We start from the raw sequence: 21903 nt of genomic DNA on the forward strand, positions 1-21903 counted from the left end.
TGGGTTTGCCCAGAGGGGCTGGGAACTTGGGTCAAGTCAGAAACTTTGCAGCTGGAGGGGCCTGGCATCCTTTTCTCTTGTTTTTTTCTCTTTGGGTCACGCCCAGCGGTTGCACAGGGGTTCCTCCTGGCTCTGCACTCAGGAGTCACTCCTGGCGGTGCTCAGGGGACCATATGGGATGCTGGGGATCGAACCCGCGCCCGCCTGCATGCAAGGCGAACGTCCTACCCGCTGTGCTATCGCTCCAGCCCCGGGTCCTGGCATTCTTGCCCCCTGGTTCCCACCCCAGCTCTTGGCTGGAAAGTTTTCAGTTCATTTGGGTCCACCTGCCCGTGTGAGCCCTTTGGGATATGTTTATTCACGAGGCGCTCGCGTTTGTTGTTGGCTGTGTTTTGGTGTTTCAGGGTTAAGGTTCCTTCTACCTCTTGCGGTGTTTTTTATTTATTTTTTTATTTTTTATTTTTTTCTATTTTTTCCATACTGAGTGGCCATGGGAGATCAAGTCTCTGACCCTGAGTAATAAAAAGACTTCATACGCTCTCTGGGCTACCCACGATAGGTCCTGTGGCAGGCTCACGGTAGAACACATGTTCTGCTTGCCATGTTCGTTTTCAGACTTCTTTTCTCCACCGAGGGTGCGGCCTTCAGGGTCAGGGCTGTGGACAGCAGGTTTCCCCATAGTCCAGCAGGGAAGATGCTTATCAGCTACGGGCCCTGCATCTCCGTCACTCCGCACTCTCAGCTCTTGCCTCCACCACCCTGTGGCGGCTTTGGGATTCTTGGACCTCAGCTGATTGATACTGTCTCTAAGGACCTCCTGCGTGTCAGGCTCACCTGCCGGCAGGTTCCAGACCCCACTCTTTGGTGAGTCTCCTGCAAGGAGTGGGGGTCCTGGAGTGTATGCACACAGATGCGTTCCCCTGTTTTTGCAGCTGCACTTGGATTTGGTAGAATCTCTCTAGCCTGCTCTTACGACCCCCACCCCACCCCCTTTCTGGGGTCAGCAAGCTTCCTTGGACCTGATCTGCTGGGCTGGTATCCCACAACTTCCTTAGTCTGTGGAATGGGGGACGGGGTGGACGAGACGTTGACACCAGGAACCCCTTTTTTGTGCTTTGCCATTGAGCACCTCCGACTGACCTTCCCCCGTGGACTGCGTTTGGTGTTATGAAACTCCTTAGCCTGGTTTTCAGCTTGAGGGGCTACACCTTGATGGTGGGCAGCTCTGGAACAGAATTCTTGTACTTGGGTCTTTTTTAACCCTTAAAGCACTGCCAGGAATAATTTCTGAGCACATGAGCTAGGAATAACCCTGTGCATTGCCAGGTGTGACCCAGAAAGAAAAAAAAATTATAATTAAGAAGTTAGGAGAAAGTCTTTCAGTTTATGTGACTACAGCGATTGTGTTTACCTTTACAATTTCTTTAAAAATTAAGGTGTTTTTTTCACTCTAAGTAGCTTTTTTTGGTTTTCTTTTTTTAAAGTACAGAGACTGGATAGTACAGTGGTTAGGATTCTGGTCTTGCATGAGGGCAGCTGGGTTTGATGTCCAGCACTTCATAGGGTCACCCAAGTCTGTCCAGGAGTGATCCCTGAAAGCAGATCCAGTAGTAAGCCCTGTGGGGCCATACCACAGCAGGGTATGGCCCCCAAACAAAAAGTTTATATATATTACATATAATACATATAGACACATACTCTGTATACCATTTATAAACATTATGATTGGCACTTTCAATAAAGACTATAATTAAGGGGGCTGGAGCAATAGCACAGCGGATAGGGCGTTTGCCTTGCACGTGGCCCAAACGGGTTCGATTCCCAGCATCCCATATATATGGTTCCCCAAGCACTGCCAGGAATAATTTCTGAGCACATGAGCTAGGAATAACCCTGTGCATTGCCAGGTGTGACCCAAAAAGAAAAAATAATTATAATTAAGAAGTTAGGAGAAAGTCTTTCAGTTTATGTCACTACAGCTATTGTGTTTACCTTTACAATTTCTTTAAAAATTAAGGTTTTTTTTTTTGTTATATTTATTTTTTGGCTCTTGGGCCCCTATTGGTGATTTGAGCAGAGCTTACTCCTGGCTCTGTACTGAGGGATCACTCCTGGCAGGACTCAGGGACCATAGTGGGTGCTGGGCATTGAACCCAGGTTTTCCACGTGTAAGGCAAGTACCTTACTTGCTGTACTACTTCTGCCCGCTTTCTTATTTTTAATCGCCCTCTTTGTTGCAAGTGACTGGGGGTTGCATATCAGGCTTCAGAGCTTGCACGCACAGCTAGTGCTTACCAAGGTTTTGCATGCCTTTCAGTTTTGGCACTTGTGCTGAGGCTACTGAGAAAAGGGTCTTACCCTTTCTGTGGTGTGCAAACGCTTTACTGTAGTGCAGCTGAAAATTGCTTGTGGTGTGGGGGATCACAGGCGGCAGAGCTGCCAGGCTCAAATAGCAGAGTTGCCTGGGCCGTGCTTGGAGCATGTGATACTCCAGGGATTCTAACTCATGACCATGCACTCAACACCGTGGTCTAAGCCACTGTACTATAACTCTGCACCCCAAACCATAGTCTCTTAAATAGTGAGGTTTACGGGGGAAGAGAAACACCCAGTGATGCTCAGGGGTTACTCCTGGCTCTGCACTCAGGAATTACTCCTGGCAGTGCTTGGTGGGCCTTATGGGATGCTGGGGATGGAACCTGGATTGATTGTATGCAAGGCAAGCACACTTCCTGCTGTAATGTTTCTCCAGCCCCTTAAATAGGGAACTTTTTTTTTTGAAGTAAAACATTTTATTTGGAGGGTTTTTGAAGGGAAGGAGGAAGAGAAAGTGGGAGAGAGTGGAGAGTAAGAGAGACAGAATAATGCACGCTCAAGAGAGAACGTGGGCTTCTCCAAGGGTGGAGAGAGCCCAGCCCCTACACACACCCCAGCATAAAGCATGAAAGTCCACGTCTCAAGAGGGGAGATGCGGGCAGCACAAGTGCTCAGGCACCACATGTGCTCGGCCACATGGGCACAAGCAGCACATGGGCTTGGGCAGCATATATGCGCAATAGTGAATTTTTTTTTCTTTTTTTTTTTCTTTTTGGGTCACACCTGGCAATGCATAGCGGTTACTCCTGGCTCTGCACTCCTGGCAGTGCTCAGGGGACCATATGGGATGCTGGGAATCGAACCCGGGTTGGCCGCATGCAAGGCAAACGCCCTATCCGCTGTGCTATCTCTCCAGCCCCCGCAATAGTGAACTTTTAAGATAGGATTCCTGAGCCTTCCTGACGCTGTACTTGGAAGTTTGGGGACTTTGTTCCTGTGTACATTGTTCTGGGGTTAAAGGTTCTTCACTTTCCTCAGATTCTCCAGAGTCCGCTCATCCCCTGGGTTTCTGGTAGCTCTTGGGTGTTTTTTTTCTCTTCCTACCCTCAGTATGTGAACAAAACAAAACTCCCCGGAGTCTACAGGTGTATGTTACAGGACCTTCGATGCTATTCACATCCAGCATTTCCTGGGATATCCATTACTGAAGATTTGGGGACAGGCAGTAAATCTGTCAGGCATAGAATGTATGTGACAGACTGGACTCTTTGGGGAAGGGCCCATGTGGGACTCAGTGTCACTCAGCAGACAGCCAGCCATGTTCTAGTGCTTCCTTAGCTTCTGGCTTCTCCTGATTGGTGAAATAGGAGGCGACTGTATTTTGTTTTGTTTTTGGGCCACACCTGGCAGTGCTCTGAGGTTACTCCTGGGCCTGTGTTCAGGAATCATTCCTAGTGATGCTCCAGGGACCACATAGGATTCTGGGGATCAGGGTCAAACCTGGGTCAGCTGCATGCAAGGCCTTGCCCAGTGTACTTTTTTCTCCAACTTGATCACTGTTCTTGGTTTTGGGGCCACACCTGGCGATGCTTAGGGGTGACTCCTGGCTCAGCACTCCGGAATTACTCCCGATGGGCTCGAGGTTGCATATGGGGGCTGGCCCCATGCAATGTGCACACCCACCTGCTGTACTATAGCTCTGGCCCCAGATCACTGTTCTGGATGCTCTTCCCCGGCCCCCGCGCTGTCCCTCCCACCTACCTGGCCGGCCCTTGGCAGGATGTACTTTCTCACCTGGCCCCCAATGCAGATTTTCAGCCTGGAAACTGGAAAGTCTCCAGGATCTTCTCCTCCCTCTCCCAAACTTCTGTTCGGCCTCCTGGACTTGTTCGACTAGGGTTGAACACTGCACTATTGGTTTTCCATTTCTGTCTCTCGGCTCAGGTCCCAGCCCTGGGATCAGGAGGGGTCCACAGCAGAATTAGCTTTCTCCTCCCCAAAGCCTCTTACTCTGTTCAAGCTGGAAGCCAGCATGTGGCTACTCGCTTGTTCCTCTCGGAGTGGGATTGGGTTTCTGCTCAGCTCCTCCTGGCGTCCTTCCATCGCCTTAGCGCCTCTGTCCCAGCTGCTGCGACCTCAACCCCTCGTGTCCCTGCCTTTCATCTTCCTCGCTGTCCAGAGGTAGAAGCTTTCTCCCGCTAGAGTAAACTCGTGCTGCTCTGTGCATGGACTTCGTATTGTTAGTTGGGCAGGGGCCACGCCAGTGACCCAGCAGGGACAGGCTCCCAGTGGCCCTCCGGGCCTGTGTCGGTTGTTGAGTGTGCTGTGCACTTCCCATCTCTGTCCCTCCCACACCCCTTCCTGTGGCCCCAGGCTTCTCTTCTCCCGTCAGACTTACTCACCTTGGTTTCCAGCCCACTTTCTCGTCCTCCTTTCCAGTGCGACCTGGACCTTCCTCTGGTCCAAGCTTTAGGTCTCCTGTCTGGCTTCCTGGTTTCCCTTTTTTATCTGCCTCCCTTTACACATTTTAAAAGGAGGTAAGACCCTGCATCGTAGGTTACTGGTGCAGGGATTAAGCTGAAGGGTTATGTTAACGTTCATACTTTCAGCATGGTCACCACCACAGTGGGATGCATTGTGTTGTGTGGTTCTGTGGCTTTCTCTCCCCACACAGCGAGCGCCTGTGAGGTTAGGGGACTCGGTTTACTCATTGCCGTAGTCCAAACACCTAACCCTGAACCTGGCAAAATTCACAGCCAGAAAACACTTGGGTGAGTGGGTGGGAGGAGGTGTGAGCGAATGAGTCTCTGGGACAGATTAAATGAGCTACTTAAGCAGTAACATCCCGCTGGCTGGCCCTGTGGCGCATCATTTCTTGTGTTCATAGCCTACGTCATTTTCATACCTTTTCTGGGGGGGATATTTACTAACCCTTGGCTCATTGTAGTTAAACATTTTTTTCTGCTTTGTTTTGGTTTTGGGGTCACACATGACAGTGCTGGGGGCTTCCTCCTGGCAGTGCTTGGGGGAACATAATGGCTGCTGGAGATTGAACCCAGGTCTGTTGTGTGCAAGGAAGTGCCTGCCCTCTGTAATATTTCCTTGGCCCCTGTAGTTCTTTTTATTGTTGTTTTTGGGCCACACCTGGCAGTGCTCGGGGTTACTCCTGGCTGTGTACTCAGGAATTGTTCCTGCAGGTGCTCTGGGGACCGTTTGGGATTCTGGGGACATTAGTCAAATGTCCTATTTCCTATTTCCTCTGCTGTAGCTCTGGCCCCACCTGTGGGTTTTTTTGGAGCTGGGCAGTGCTGGCCTCAGACTCTGATCTCGTGTGCCAGCGAACACTTTCCATTGAGTTACCTCTCCACTCTCCTTTGCCCATTTTGTGGGAAAGGAGAAGCACATTGGAGAGATCACACAGGAATTAATGTGCTGTGTTGGAAAAATTGGTCGTTGGTGAATTGTCTTTTTAACATCTGTGTCAAAGATCAGTTCGTCGTAAATGTGAACGCATTTGGTTCTGGACTCTAAATTCTGCTCCACTGGCTTGTCTGTTTGTCTGTCTTGTCTACTGGCACGGCACTGTTTGCTGTGGCTTTGCAGTAGATTATTCTGGAGGGAGAGGGGAACCATACTCGACGTTGCTCACGGCGTACTCTTGGTTCTCTTCTCAGGGACACTCGTGGTGGGCTCAGGGAACCATATGGGGTGCTGGGGATCGAACCCGAATCGGACACGTGCTGGGCTTTTGCCCTAGCCTCTACAGAAGGTTTTGAAATGGGAAATGAGAGCGTTCCAATTCTGTTCTTTATTTTCAGGAGTGTTTTGCCTGGGGATGGGCTCAGCGGTAACATTTGAGAGCTGGGTTAACCATCACCATCTCAAAAAAAAAAAAAAAAGCCAAAAACCCCACAAACCACTTTGGTTATTTTTTGCATTTCCATCATTGTAGGATCAGGTTAGTATCTGCACAATCTACAATTTTAATATATAAGATTCATGGAATCTAGAAATCGCTTTAGGGTTGCTCTCGTAATGATACTGTTTGTTTTCAGGTTGAAGGGGATCATGTGTTACATTGCTTGGGGGCCCCCTGCTGTGCCAGGGATCGGACCCAGAATTCCTGCACACAAAGCAAGTGCTTGAGCCCTTTGCTGTCTTCCTCACCCATAATAAATGTCTTTTAATCTATGAACACAGAATGTTTTTCCATTAATTTGGACTAGTCCAAGTATTTTTTTTTATTTTTTATTTTTGGCGGGGACACACCAGAGATGACTTAAGGCTTATTACTGATCCTATGCTCAGGGATCACTCCTGGTGAGAATATAAGGTGCTGGGAATAGATTCTGCGTTGACCACATACAAGGCAAGAGCCCTGACTGCTGTACATGCTCCAACCCCCTAGTCCAAGTAATTGTCCAGTGTTGGAGAGATGAGGAATGAAGAAGCTGCTTTAGCCCACAGATACTCAGAGGTTGGAATATGCATTGGGAGCACTAAACATTTTTGGACTGAATGAAACAGTCCCTTAGTGTTCCTTAGAACATTCCTTTTCGGAACTGTGCTTCCAAATTGCTGATAGAGGAAACAATGTTGGAATACAGCAGTCTGTGTGTTGATGTGTGGGCTCAAGGATCTCTCCTGGTAGTGCTCCGGAGACCATATGCGGTCCCGGAACCAAAACAGGTGTTCAGGCATGCAAGGCAGACACCCTGCCCACTGTCCCATCACTCCGGCCCTGGCTGCAGTTCTTCATGTGGGGGGTGGGGGAACTCAGCGGGAATCAGCAATCCACAGGACTGTTGCACTGTGGAGAACTGAGGGCCCAGCTGTGATGGTGCAGGGGGATGAGGGAATTTGGGGGTGTCTGCAGAAGGAGGTCCTGCATGGGGATGCAGGGACGCCCTTCTGGGTGTAAGAGTTAGCAGGAAGGTGGGAATTTGCTCAGAAGCCAAGTGTGATGTGGGTGGGTCACCCAGGGTGACTGCGTGGGCTGAGGCCAGTAGCACTAGATGCACTTAGATCCCATAGTTCGGGGTGATCGGTACCCCTGCTCAGAGGCAGGAGCCGCTCCGCAGCAGTGTCGCGCTCCTTGGGTGTGGGATGACACCCTTCCCGCCTGTTTTCACATTGTGCTCTGAGGTGGGGAGAGGAGACCTCAGTGACAGTATCCTCCAGCAGCTGCTGGCCAGGATGTGCAGGTCTCAGGCCGGACTGGCGTTTTTGGTTATTGTGCCATGCCCTGTTCTGCTTTTGGCTATGCTTTCCTCTGAAACATGGGGGAGAAGTGGAAGTTCTTCCCGGCTACTGTCACATCGTCCTAAGATTTGCTTCCTTCCTGTGTGGGGAGCTGTCTGACCGAGGAACGCTGGGATCACATGGCCTTCCTGTGCCCACAGTCAGGGAAGGCCCCACACAGGAGTAGTTGGCACCCTGAAGTGCCCGGGTGTGAACTGCATCCCCAGGAGCAGTCAGCCTTATCCAGGCGGGTGGCCAAGGGGCCTTCTATCTAAACCTGTGCCCTTTGCTGGGGCAGAAGCCCCGGAACTGGGGTGGGGGTGGTTATGGGCAAGCTCCCAGAAACTAGGTGGTTTAAAGCAACAGGAACTTACAGGCAAGGGACAGACTGGTGTCGGTTTTGCATACGGGAGCCCCAGGTTTGATCATGGTACTGCATGGTCCCCTGAGCACCACTGGGTGTGGCCCTAAACAACCCAGCCAGAAACAGGATTTTTTGAAGTGCTAGAGGCACCATGTACGGACCCCTGGTGTGTGCGGGGCCACAGATCCCCACCATCACCAGCTTTGGTGTCTACCGCATCCTCGCATTCATTCCTCTTCACGATGGTCCTTCCCTGAGCCATAGTACAGCAGGAAGGGTGTTTGCCTTGCACGTGGTTGAGCACAATTGGATCCTCACCATCCCATATGGTCCCCCAGGCACCGCCAGGAGTAATTCGAGTGCAGAGCCAGGAATCACCCCTGAGCCTCGCAGGGTTTGACCCAAAGAGAGAAAAGAAAAAAAGACTGTCCTTCCCTGTGTCCCTCTGCATTTGTCCGCACCGCCCTCTTCACAGGGACACCATCACTGGCTCCCAGTTACATACAGGGCCCCACGGGACGAGGGCAGGAGCTTCTGCTAGGACCTCCCTCCCTCGGGGAGTCTGGCCTTCTCGGCAGTCCAGATCTCACCAGCCCTGTCTGTTCTCTTGCAGAACCGAGCGGTGGGTCGGCCCAAGGGGAAGCTGGGCCCGGCCTCCGCCGTGAAGTTGGCCGCCAACCGGACGACGGCGGGAGCTCGCCGGCGCCGGACGCGATGCCGCAAGTGCGAGGCCTGCCTGCGGACGGAGTGCGGAGAGTGCCACTTCTGCAAGGACATGAAGAAGTTTGGGGGCCCCGGGCGCATGAAGCAGAGCTGCATCATGCGGCAGTGCATTGCGGTTAGTGTCACAGTGGCTTTGGGGGCTGGCGCCCTCGGGTCCCGGGGCCTGCGCCTCGGCTGGTGGAGGATATTCTGGCCACGGAAGGTCTGAAGTTGCCCCTTGGGGGAAGCAGGGAGCTGGGCCTGGGGCTGTTTCCACACCCCAGGCGGGCAGGCCGCTGCTCAGCCCTGCCACGTGTGCTCAGGCTCCTCTTTCTTCCTAGTCGGGGCCCTTCCCGCAGCTCGCCGGGCGCTTTGAAGTCTCTGCCTTTAAAGAGGTCAGAGCATCCTGTCCTGTCTGTGACCCCCGTCGGCAGCATTTATGGCCCAGTTCAGGACAGTTCTGAGCCCACCCTTCCTTCCTGCCGTCCACCTAAGGCTGGGTGTGTGGGAAGGTCAGTGCCCACAGAGGGGCGGCCCCGGATGAAGATGGCCGATGGATGGTGCCCAGAGGTGCGCAGCACTGCCATGGCCTCGCTCCAGCTTCACCTGCCTCTGCACCTCCTATGGCCCCTGAATCCCCGGGTCCTTCTACTCCTGGCCCCAGGTGAACCTCATCCCTGGCCGCCAGCCCCTCTGTGCCCAGGAGCGTCTTAACTGGTCTCTGCCACAGCATCTTCTTTTTGGTGGAAGTGAAGCACGTGGCCTGAAGATTGCCATCTTAGCTGCTCTTAGGCATCCGTTGTATGTGTTACTTTTATATCTGGTCGGTGTTGTACAAACCAATTTTTGGTTTTTGCCCCCACCCCCAAAGCACACACACAACACATACACACCTTTCCACTCCCTTCCCCGCCGTTTTTTTTGGTCTTTTTGAGTCACACCTGGCGGTACTCAGGGTTTACTCCTGGCTCTGCACTCAGGAAGTACTCTTGGTGATGCTCTGGGAACATAAGGGATGCCGGGAATCGAACCCGGATCAGTCATGTGCAAGGCAAACACCTTCCCTACCATACTGTCTCTCTGGCCCCTACTCCCTCTTTTTAACTGTGCACCAGCTTTGGATTCTTCCCCTGGGAATCCCACAGGTTCTCCTTTGGGGGCTGGCTGGTTACACTTAAGCATGCTATGCTCTGTCCAGGCTTTTCCATGCTGAGGAACGACCTCTTCCTTTGTGAAGGCCGCATAATATTCCACATAGGAGATGGCAACTTAGCTGCCACCTCTGATTATAGTGAATGATGTAGTGAACAAAGGCATAGGGATGAGGGCCCAGAGTGATAGCCCAGTGGATAGGGCATTTGCCTTGCATGCAGCCAACCTCGGTTCGATCCCTGGCATCTCATATGGTCCCCCAGGCACCACCAGGAGTAATTTCTGAGTGCAGGCATGTGAAACTCTTCAAGAATCTATTGGGGGTTCTCTTGGATAAATAACCTGAATGTGTTGGGTGGACTCGCTCCCAGTTCTGAGGGTTTTTAAAAAAAATTTTAAAAATTTTATTCAGGGGCTGGAGCCATAGCACAGCGGGTAGGGCGTTTGCCTTGTACGTGGCCGACCTGGGTTCAATTCCCAGCATCCCATATGGTCCCCCAAGCACCTCCAGGAGTAATTCCTGAGTGCATGAGCCAGGAGTAACCCCTGTGCGATGCTGGGTATGACCCAAAAAACAACAACAAAAAAAAATTATTTAGGCACCATGATTTACAAAGTATTCAGAGTTGGGTTTTAGACATACCATGTTCCAGCACCATTCTCACCCCATTATCCTTCTCCCTCCACCAGGGTTCCCGGGTTCCCTCCCATCCCATCTCAGCCCACTGCCTTGACAGGCCCACTTGTAAGTTTGGTTGTTGAGTTCGGATCTCTTTTCAGTGTTGTTGGCTGTGCTGTGGATGTTTAGCTGTACCACCACCGATGTACTTGGATCCCTTGACTCCTCTCCACACCTTGGTCCCAGGCCTTCAGCCTTCCCCTGCCTGCATTTGCTTGTTTCTGGGTTTTCTTTCTGAGCGCGACCATCGGACTCGGCATGGGTGCTGTGTGCTGCTCAGTGACGCGCGGCCTCTTGCCCTAGAGTTGGCTTCTTCGGAGGTGTCTGCTCAGTTCCTTGCCCCATTTCTGAGGAGCGTGGTCTGTTACTGTGAAGGTGTAGCAGTTCTTCCTGTGTTCTGGAAATAAAGCCCTTCTCAGACAACTGGTTTGTTGAGTTTTTCGCTTTCTGCATGTTGCCCTTGTTCCTCTGTGAATCGTTTTCTTAGCTTCCTTTTCTTTCACGTGTTTCTGCTGGTGTTTCTAGTTGATCTCTGTTCTGCAGGTCGTGTGAGCGCCCCTCTCGGATCCTTCAGTGTGCTTTGTCGCAGGAGGCCACGTGACTCTGCGTTTTGTCAGCATTTCGGAGAGGGCCATGGGGACTTGCTCTCCTCAGCTGTCGGTGTCTCTGTCGTGCCTTTTGGCTCTGCTTATCAAGCAGTGCCTAGCTGGGGGAGTGTGGTCGAAGGCGGCCTTCCCCGCTGTGTGTCCTGGTTTCAGCCCCACCGTGGCTGCACTTGCTGCCATGTTTTCCTTCCCAGCTTCTGGCCCAACAGGTCCCCCTCAGTTCCTGCTCCAGACCCTTAGCCGCCTCCTCCCAGGGCCCCCTCCCCTTGCCTTTGTTCTCTCTGCAAGACCCCTCCATCCCTGCCCACTAGGCAGTGCGGCCAGCCCAGGCCCGGACTCCTGCTCCTGACTCTGCTTCTGCCCCTCTGGCTCAGACCAGGCCTGTCTCCCTCCTTGCCCTGCCCCTAACTGCCTCTGCCCCTCAGATGCCCGTGGCACTCACCGCCTCTCGTGGCTCGCCTGCCCACAGGTGCCTGCTCCATGTTGCCAACTCTTTTTTTTTTTCCCTTTATTTTATTTTATTTATTTATTAAAGTTGTAGATTTACAATTTTTTGTGCTTTGGTTTCAATTATACAATGATCAGATACCCATCCCTCCACCAGTGCCCATTTTCCACCACCATGGATAATATCCACCCACCCCCATCCCCCCATCCCCCCCTGCCTCTGTGGCAGGGCAATCCCCTGTGTTCTCTCTCTCCTTTTGGGTCTTGTGGTCTGCAAAAGAGGCATTGAGTGGCAAAAATGTTCAGTCCATAGTCTACTTTCGACATGCATCTCCCCTCCTGGGAGGATCCTCCAAACATCCTTTATTTGGTGCTCCCTTCTCTATCTGAACTGCCCTTTTCTCTAGGATACCCGGCTGGCCTCTAAGTTATGGAGTAATCCTCCTGGTGCTGATCTCAGCTATTCTTGGGTATTAATCTCATATTTTGTTACTTTATATCCCCCAGATGAATGCAATCTTTCTATGTCTATCCCTCTCTTTCTGACTCATTTCGCTTAGCATGATACTTTCCATATTGTACCACTTGTATGTAAATTTCATGACTTCATCTTTTCTAACAGCTACATAGTACTCCATTGTGTAGATGTACCAAAGTTTCTTTAACCAGTCATCTGTTCTTGGGCATTCAGGTTTCTTCCAGTTTCTGGCTATTGTAAAGAGTGCTGCAATGAACAAACAAGTGCAGATGTCACTTCGACTATACATTTTTGCCTCTCTGGGATATATTCCCAGGAGTGGTATTGCTGGGTCAAATGGGAGCTCAATTTCTAATTTTTTGAGAATCGTCCATACTGTTGTCCAGAAGGGCTGAACCAGTGGACATTCCCACCAACAGTGAAGGAGTGTCCCTTTCTCGCCACATCCACGCCAGCATCAGTTGCTTTTGTTCTTTTGAATGTGGGCCAGTCTCTGAGGTGTGAGATGGTATCTCATTGTGGTTTTGATCTGCATCTCCCTGATGATTAATGATGTAGAGCATTTTCTCATGTGCTTTTTTGCCATTCGGATTTCTTCTTTGAGAAAGTTTCTGTTCATTTCATTGCCCCATTTTTGGATGGGGTTGGATGTTTTCTTCTTGTGGAGTTTAACCAGTATTTTGTATATCCTGGATATCAACCCCTTGTCAGATGTGTATTCGGTGAATATCCTTTCCCATTCTGTAGACTGTCTTTGTATTTTGGTCACTGTTTCTTTGGAGGTGCAGAAGCTTCTTAGTTTAAGATAGTCCCATTTATCTATCTCTGTTTTCACTTGCTCGGCCAGTGGCGTGGCATCTTTGAAGACACCATTAGCTTCAATGTCATGGAGGGTTTTGCCAACTTTATCTTCAATGTACCTTATGGTTTCTGGTCTGATGTTGAGGTCTTTAATCCATTTTGATCTTACTTTTGTACATGGTGTTAGGCAGAGTTCTGAGTCTATTTTTTTGCATGTAGCCGTCCAGTGATGCCAACACAATTTATTAAAGAGGCTTTCCTTACTCCACTTCACATTACTTGCACCTTTATCAAAGATTAGATGAGCATATGATTGAGGGGAGATGTCAGTGTATTCAACCCTGTTCCATTGGTCTGCAGTTCTGCCTTTGTTCCAGTACCATGCTGTTTTAATTATTACTGCTTTGTAGTACAGTTTGAAGTTCGGGAGGTTGATTCCTCCCATTTTCTTTTTCCCAAGAATTGCTTTAGCTATTCGTGGGGGCTTATTGTTCCATATAAATTTCAGGAGTGTTTGCTCCATTTCTTTGAAGAATGTCATGGGTATCCTTATAGGGATTGCATTGAATTTATACAATGCTTTCGGTAGTATTGCCATTTTGACAATGTTAAGTCTCCCGACCCATGAGCAGGGGATATCTTTCCATTTCCTCATGTCCTCTTTTATTTCCTGAAGTAGCGTTTTGTAGTTTTCTTTGTACAGGTCCTTTACTTCCTTAGTTAAGCTGATTCCTAGGTACTTGATTTTCTGGGGCACAATTGTGAACAGGATTGTTTTTTTCATGTTGCTTTCTTCTCTCTCACTGTTTGCGTATAGGAAAGCCATGGACTTTTGGGTATTGATTTTATAACCTGCAACTTTACTATACGAGTCTATTGTTTCTAGGAGTTTTTTGGTGGAAGTTATTGGGTTCTCTAAGTAGAGTATCATATCATCTGCGAATAGTGAGAGCTTGATTTCTTCCTTTCCTACCTGAATGCCCTTAATATCTTTTTCCTGCCTAATCGCTATTGCAAGTACTTCCAGTACTATATTGAACAGCAGTGGAGAGAGTGGGCATCCCTGTCTCGTCCCTGATCTTAGCGCTTGCTGGTTCCCTTGGTCTCGTATCTGGGCTTCGAGGTTTATGGAGGATCTGTCTAATGTGGGGGTGGGGGGGTGACATCTGCCTTCAGTGTTCCATGTTCTGAACTCGTACTTGTGGCCCATATCATACAGATTCATAGTGCCATGGTGATTCTCTAACACAGTCAGTTAAAGCTGTCTTTGCAGGTGCTGGGAATGGTGCACACGTGCGTGTGTGTGTGTTAGATTCGGGGAGAGGTAGGCGCAATTGTACGTAGATGATTCTGGGAGAGACTCGTGTAGATTCTAGGAGAGGTAGTGTGTGTGTGTGTGTGTGTGTGTGTGTGTGTGTGTGTGTGTGTGTACAAGTATGTCTGCTTGCTGTGCCCTTGAGCTTTATAGTTCTCAAACTGGTCTTGGAGCCCCTGTGTGGTCTTAAAATCTTACAGATCCAAAAAACCTTTATGTGAGCTATTTCTTCTTTAAGCCTACTATATCTAAAATTAAAACTGGAAATGAAATTTAAAAAAAAACTTATTTAAAAATAATATGAGGGCTAGATAGATAGCCCAGTGGATAAGGACACTTGGCCTTGGAGGCAGCCGACCAGGTTCAATCCCCGCACCTTGTGTAGTCTCAAGTAAGACCTGAGCATAGTTGGGGGTTCAGCTTCTTGTCAGATCATGTATTTTGCATGTGGAGGCCCTGGTTTGATAACTGGTGCCAGACAACAAAACCAAGAGTCCTTCTACATGTTAACAAAATGACATTTGCAGGGGTGAGTGTTTGGGCTATACCCTGCAGTACTCAGGGCTTACTACTTCCTCAGTCCTCAGGGTTCACTCCTGGCAGGTTTGGGGTCCCATATGGGGTGTTGGGGGTCGAATCCGGGTTAGTTGTGTGCAAGACCTGCTGTAATGTTCCTCTGCCCCCCTGAAAATGACGTATCTATAAGAAAATATTTTCCAAAACAAAAAGTTGATAGGAAGACGACTTTTTTTTTTTTTTTTTGCTTTTTGGGTCACACCCAGTGATGCACAGGGGTTTCTCCTGGTTCATGCACTCAGGAAATACTCCTGGCCGTGCTCGGGGGACCATATGAGATGATGGGAATTGAATCCTGGGTCGGGCCGCATGCAAGGCAAACACCCTACTCGCTGTGCTATCATTCCAGCCCCTTATTCTCTTTTTTAAATTAATTAATTAATTTTGAATGCCCATCCCTCCACCAGTGACCATTTCCTCGGATCCCAGTATCCCTCCCACCCCCCAATCCCCCATCCCACCCGCCTCTGTGGCAGGACATTCCCTTTTGTTCTCTCTCTGTCTCATTTGGTGTTGTGGCCTGTATAAGAGTTAAGCCTGGTTTTCAGGGAGAAACGTTGGATGATTTACTTTCCATTAATCACTTTGTATATAGGGGGATGTCGCGCGGCTGCTTATGCGGCCGCGTGGTTTGGAGTAAAAGTCCTGGTTCCCACATACTCGAGCTACGCTTGTAGAGGCTCATAGTCACTGGGGTTCCATCTGGAGGAGGCGGGATGCGGCACCTACCCCATCTGGGGCTTCCCGGTGATCTCCGCTCTTTTTGGGACCTGGTGCATTCTCCGGGAGCTGTGGAACCGCCCAGCGGCCTTTCTTTCCAGCCCCTTATTCTTACAAATCTTTAGAAAAGCTGTTGTGTTGCTTGGATTACCTCCATCTCTCCACTGCTTAAGCTGTTGTGTTGCCTGGATTTGGAGGGACCATCTGAGGACATTCAGTTCTTAAAGATTTTTTGTAATGTGGGGGTCGGAGAGATAGTACAATGGATGGGGCTCTTGCCTTGCACACGGCTGACCTAGGTTCCATCCCCAGCATCCCGTATGGGCCCCCTAGCACCACTAGGCGTGATCCTAAGCTTAGAGCCAGGAGTAACCCCTGAGTATTGCCGAGTGTGGCACAAACTCCCACCCCCCAACCTCCCCAGAGAAAAGTTCGGTGTCAGGTGGAACTTGAAACTGTATCAATGAGTTTGCTTCTGCTCGATACTGTAGCATGGTGCATCCTTCATTTGGAAAACTGCTTCCGTTTCTGGAGTTAGATGGATTTCTCAAATGCCTAAAAGAAATAGATAGCTTGCAGTCTTCGTCAGAAGAGCCTCGCAGTTTTGGGAAGATGTCTAGTTTGTGGTGGTGGTTGTTTCGTTTCCCTAAATTCTAACTTTCATGTGTGTTTTAATTTGATCATTTGCAATACATGCCACCAGTTATTTTTCTGAATAGGAGATTCAGAAAGTTAACTTCATTAATCTTGTAAATAGCAATGGCGGTGGCATTTGATCAGTTGTCCTTCCGAGCGAGATTGTCTCTGGGCACGCAGCCCTCACAGTCACTCAGCGCTATCCCTTGCACTGATCACTTCTGCGGGCCTCGGACAACTGAAGTGCTATTCACCATACAGAATGGCTAAAGGATGTGGACTCGGGCCACTGTGGGTTTTAGGGACACCCCCATAATAAAATTCATCACTTCTACTGCTTCATCGAAGACTTGCTTACACGAAGCTAGAGGTCTTTTTTTTTTTTTGCCACACCCAGTCTGTTCAGGGTCTGTTCCTGGCTCTGTGCTGAGGAGTCACTCCTGGCAATGCTCGGGGGACCAAGTATGGTTCCAGGGATCTGAACTGGCTTCCGAAGATGCCTGGCCAGTGCCTTACTCTGTGTTCTCTGTAGCTTGAAGTCTGCAAACTTTCTAGGGAGCCAGGGACAGCCAGGCCTGCCAGAGCCCGAATGAGTGCCAGTAGCTCCCCTGACTGCCAGCGCGACACAGTGAAAAAGGCGAATCATGGGGTTGCAGCAGGGGTACAGCGGGAAGGGCTCTTCCCTCGTACCCCAGAGGGTCCCCTGAGCTGGGCATGGCTCAAATTCAAAATTCAAAAGGGGCAAAGGCAAATAATGTCTCAGTGGTATTAGAAAAAGAGTCGGGTCTCCCCAGCTTGCTAGTTGGGTCTTTGGAGAGCCTGGAGTCTGCCAGCCAGGCCGTAAGACGTGTGCAGCCTCCGCCTGAGGACAGTCCTCGCTGTGGTTACTTTTCTTCCGCCGTGCTGTCACCGGCCAGACTTTGGTTCACGGTGGTGTCTGCCTCCCTGGGGGAGGCGGCTTCACTGGGCCTCTCCTTGCTTGCGGCCTTCCGGGCTGGCGGGACTGGGAGCGAGAGCCTGTGCGCCACGCCGACCGTCCCGGGGCCTAGCCCTGCTCACTGGGCTGCTTTTCCCGGCTCTGTAGCCTGTGCTGCCCCATACCGCCGTGTGCCTCGTGTGCGGCGAGGCCGGGAAGGAGGACACGGTGGAGGAGGAGGAAGGCAAGTTCAACCTCATGCTCATGGAGTGCTCCATCTGCAATGAAATCATCCACCCCGGATGCCTTAAGGTGAGCGGCCTGCGGGGACCTGGCTGCGTGCCCCACCCCCGCGCCCCAGCAGTACTTGTGCGCTCTGCCGCGGGGGCAGGGCCTTCCCCTTGGGGCTCCTCCCGGGCTGGTGCTGTGCCCGCTCAGCAGGATAAGCCTGACCTGCGTGTGTCTGTTTTAGATGTCAGGGCTGGCCCCAGTGATTCTTCTTTGGGATGTCATGTCTCTTTTTCCCTTCAGAGTGGAGGTGGGCCCTCTGCCCCCCATTCGGAAGGGAGGACTAGGGTTCTTTCCCCCTGCATCTCTCCTGGCTCACAGGCTGCGGGGTTTCTTGGAGGCCGCCTGGTTCGCTGGTGCCAGACTCAGCGCGCGGAGCTTTCCCGAGCTCGCTGAGTCTGTCCTGGGTGGGATGAGACAGGGACCTTGCCCGGAGATGAGATGATTTGCCTGGGGTCATTGAGCTGGGAGGAGCAACCCAGGATTCGAACCCACCTCTCTAAGCAGCCCTGTTTTCTTTTGGCGAAGATGATCTCTCCGAGGTATTTGGGAGGGGGTGTTGGCGTTCCTGTCCAGCTGGCCTCCCACGCCCCACCCCTGCCCTCTGGCCCCTGTCCCTTGTAGATTAAGGAGTCTGAGGGCGTGGTCAACGATGAGCTTCCCAACTGCTGGGAGTGTCCGAAGTGCAACCACGCCGGCAAGACCGGGAAAGTGAGTGCTGGGCTCCCGTCCCGGGTCAGCGGGAGGGGCGGACCTTGGCCTTGCCAGACGTGGCTTGTCCCCGGTGTGGGCGTGAGCCTGTTGGGGTGCCGCCGGGCAGGGAGGGCGGGAGACCGACCAGCAGGTAGGTCCAGGGATATACAGTCGGTCTCTTCCTTCTCTCTTTTTGGCCTACAAGCAAAAGCGTGGCCCTGGCTTCAAGTATGCCTCCAACCTGCCGGGCTCCCTGCTCAAGGAGCAGAAGATGAACCGGGACAACAAGGAAGGGCAGGAGCCTGCCAAGCGCAGGAGCGAGTGTGAGGAGGCGCCCCGGCGCCGGTCAGACGAGCACCCCAAGAAGGTGCCCCCCGATGGCATCCTCCGCCGGAAGTCGGACGACGTGCACCTGAGGAGGAAGCGGAAATACGAGAAGCCCCCAGAGCTCAGTGGCCGCAAGCGAGTAAGAACTGGGAAGGGGTGGGAGGGGCAGCCTGGCAGGTCCTGAGTCTGGGGGTGCAGGGGGTGGCAGGGGCTGGGGGAAAACTGGTATCTTGGCCTCTTGCTGCCCTGATCAGGTCCCCTGAGCCCCGAGAGCCCGGCCCAAAAGCAAGGAGGGGCACACGGCCGAGTCACTCCTCTTCCCACCCCTTTAGGCCTCGACGCTTCAAACGTCCCCCGGTTCCTCTCACCTCTCGCCGAGGCCCCCTCTAGGCAGCAGCCTCAGCCCCTGGTGGAGATCCAGTCTCACTTACTTCCAGCAGCAGGTGCTCCCTCCGCCCCGCCCCGCCCCCCACCGGCCCCCCTGCTTCTGGCCTCAGCCCTGCCTGTCGGCGGGGCTGGGTGGGGCTGGGTGAACTGCCGCCCGCGCCGAGGATCCTGCACCCTTCTCCTGCACCCGCCCTTCCCGCAGCAGCCACGAGGCGGCACCCAGGCTTCACGGCCGCCTGTGCCAGCATTCCCGCACCCTTGGGACAGGGGGTCTCTGCAGGGGGGGGGAGGCCAGTAGCCTGGAGGTAGTTTGACCATGCTCCCAGCTGCTGCCATCAGCCCAGCAGGCAGGGCCCCACTGTCTGTCAGAGGACCTGGGACAGGGGCCCGGGGGCAGGGGGCAGCCCTGTGGCGGGTAGTGGAAGAGACCGGATCCCTTGGACCGGCAACGAGCTCTGCGTCCTCTTTTCTCCCGTGACAGCTAAAGCCTGGCAAAGAGGATAAGCTTTTCAGGAAAAAGGTACCATCTTCCCCTCTCCCCGCACCCCAGTCCCGGGGCCGCCTGTCCGGGCAGACGATGGGGAGGCCTGGGGGCTGGACAGAGCTGAGTGCCTGGACACTCACCTCTCCCTCCTTCCCCAGCGGCGATCCTGGAAGAACACGGAGGACCGGATGGCCCTGTCCAAGCCTATCCGGCGCTTCAAGCAGGAGCCCGAAGACGATCTGCCGGAGGCCCCCCCAAAGACCAGGGAGAGCGACCACTCCCGCTCCAGCTCCCCCACGGCCGGGCCGAGCACCGAGGGGGCCGAGGGCCCCGAGGAGAAGAAGAAAGTGAAGATGCGCCGGAAACGGAGGCTTCCCAACAAGGAGCTGAGCAAGGAGCTGAGCAAGGAGCTGAACCAGGAGATCCAGAAGACGGAGAACAGCCTGGCCAACGAGAACCACCAGCCCATCAAGTCGGAGCCCGAGAGCGAGAGCGAGGAGCCCAAGCAGCTGCTGGGCCTCTGCGAGCGCCCCCACCGCTTCAGCAAGGGGCTCAACGGCACCCCGCGGGAGCTGCGGCACCAGCTGGGGCCCGGCCTGCGCAGCCCCCCTCGGCTCATCTCCCGGCCCCCGCCCTCGATGTCCCCGCCCAAGTGCATCCAGATGGAGCGACACGTGATCCGGCCGCCCCCCATCAGCCCCCCGCCTGACTCGCTGCCCCTGGACGACGGGGCCGCGCACGTCATGCACAGGGAGGTGTGGATGGCCGTCTTCAGCTACCTCAGCCACCAAGACCTGTGTGTCTGCATGCGGGTCTGCAGGACCTGGAACCGCTGGTGAGCCAGGCCAGAGAGGGTGGCACGCATGGGTCCCAGGCCCCAGGGAGTCCCTCATGAGGCTTCATTGTCCTCAGAGCTGGGCGGTGGTGGCGGGCTGTCAGCCTGCTCATGTCTGGAGAAGCAGACCTGTTTGCTTTCCTGAGGGGGCTCCCTGGCAGATGACTAGGGACCAGGGATTCGGAGCGCTGACTTCAACTGTACCGATTGGGCCGTTGGCCCTGCTGCAGACTCACGATGCAGGGTGCAGAGGCCCGAGGGCACGTTGGGCCCCAGGCAGGAGCACTGAGAGGCGGGGCGCGGGACATTGGGTGCAGGGGTCTCTAGCGTCCTGCGTGTGGGCTGACCCCCAGGTGCTGTGATAAGCGGTTGTGGACGCGCATTGACCTGAACCACTGCAAGTCCATCACGCCCCTGCTGCTGAGCGGCGTCATCCGTCGGCAGCCCGTCGCCCTGGACCTCAGCTGGACCAATATCTCCAAGAAGCAGCTGAGCTGGCTCATCAACCGGCTGCCCGGTGAGCACGGGGCCGGGGAGCCCAGCCCGCCCTTGTGACTGGGTCTCAGGCCCGGCGCCTGACCGCTGCCCCCCACCTCTGCCTGCAGGGCTGCGAGATTTGGTGCTGTCAGGTTGCTCGTGGGTGGCCGTCTCCGCACTCTGTAGCGCCAGTTGTCCTCTGCTCCGCACCCTGGATGTCCAGTGGGTGGAAGGACTGAAGGACGCCCAGATGCGGGATCTGCTGTCCCCTCCTACTGATAACCGGCCAGGTGAGAGGCTGGACAGGTGGCAGGTGTGACCTGGCTGTGTGCTTGGACCTGTGTTATCCACACGTCGGGGGGCGGGGTTGGAAATGGCCCAGTGGCTGCCCTTCTCCAGGGTTGTGGGCATGGGTGAGAGGGCAGCGGCTCCCAGGCTTTCCTCCGGACACCGTGAGCCTCAGCCACATCTCCCTGCACCGTGCTTCCTTGCTTTTAGGCCTCGGCCTGTGCAGCGGTTTGTTCGGGGTGCTCACCGAATGGGGCCACTGACGCTGGGTCATGTTCCTGCCAGCCGCTTCCTCGAGGGAACCCCACGGTGTCTCCCTGGGGCCATCACTGCTGGGGGGAGCTGGGCTCAGTGGCTTAAGACTGCGTGATATTTCAAGAATCCAGCCATGTCCCATTTGATGTGTGGTGTCCTGACTTCCAAATGTCGGGACTCGGGTGTGGGGTGGGAGGCTAGTGCTGAGAGAAAGCCCAGGTCCCCTCTGGCCAGTGGCGTGCGTATCCCAGTGACCAGTGCTGCCTTCGGCGACGTGTGACCTCTCCCCCTTGCCCCTCAGGTCAGATGGACAATCGGAGCAAGCTCCGGAACATCGTGGAGCTGCGGCTGGCGGGCCTGGACATCACCGACGCCTCCCTGCGGCTCATCATCCGCCACATGCCCCTGCTCTCCAAGCTGCAGCTCAGCTACTGTAACCACGTGACCGACCAGTCCGTTAACCTGCTCACTGCCGTGGGCACCACCACCCGAGACTCCTTAACTGAAATCAACCTGTCAGGTCAGTGGGGGCCCCGGGGGGTCCGGGTTGGGTTGGTAATTTGTGTTCTGAAATTTGGGGTCACACTATTGGATGCTAGCCTATACCCGTGAACAAGACAGGCCTCATCCAAAGGGGACACAGACAAGTTAGTGACTTCTAATAATCTGCTACCAGGAAAGTACTGGGACCAGAGAGCCCAGGATGAGGAGGTAGAGCTGCTTCTCAGGCAGTGCTGTCGAGTGGGAGAGGGGTGCACTGAGGCCAAGGCCCTGCGAGCAGGCTGCAGCCAGTGGAACAAGCCATTGGTTCTGCCCTTGTGCGTCTTCCCAGCGGCGTGAAGCCAACTCCTTTTTGGTGGAGTGTCTGCAGATGGCCTGGGACTCCTCTCCGGTGTTTGGTCTTACGGCTTTGTCACGTGG

General features: G+C 53.3%; 1 protein-coding gene across 7 annotated transcripts in view; it reads left to right on the forward strand.

The window, feature by feature from the left end:
• The window catches only part of KDM2B (lysine demethylase 2B), a 95366-nt gene that overhangs the window by 66784 nt on the left and 6679 nt on the right, over window positions 1-21903 (forward strand). For 4 of the 7 annotated variants that reach the window (XM_056107160.1, XM_056107163.1, XM_056107164.1 and 1 more), the window contains 10 exons: window positions 8535-8759; window positions 17117-17260; window positions 17861-17947; window positions 18126-18395; window positions 18589-18699; window positions 19125-19163; window positions 19286-19962; window positions 20316-20479; window positions 20568-20729; window positions 21284-21502. In XM_056107160.1, the coding sequence (XP_055963135.1) occupies window positions 8535-8759; window positions 17117-17260; window positions 17861-17947; window positions 18126-18395; window positions 18589-18699; window positions 19125-19163; window positions 19286-19962; window positions 20316-20479; window positions 20568-20729; window positions 21284-21502 (2098 nt within the window). The remainder of the gene's footprint in view (window positions 1-8534; window positions 8760-17116; window positions 17261-17860; window positions 17948-18125; window positions 18396-18588; window positions 18700-19124; window positions 19164-19285; window positions 19963-20315; window positions 20480-20567; window positions 20730-21283; window positions 21503-21903) is intronic. The other 3 variants (XM_056107159.1, XM_056107161.1, XM_056107162.1) reach the window with 2 other exon arrangements.

The sequence above is a fragment of the Sorex fumeus genome, unplaced genomic scaffold, assembly GCF_029834395.1.
Source record: "Sorex fumeus unplaced genomic scaffold, SorFum_2.1 ptg000155l, whole genome shotgun sequence".
In the NCBI taxonomy this organism is placed as follows: Eukaryota; Metazoa; Chordata; class Mammalia; order Eulipotyphla; family Soricidae; genus Sorex; species Sorex fumeus.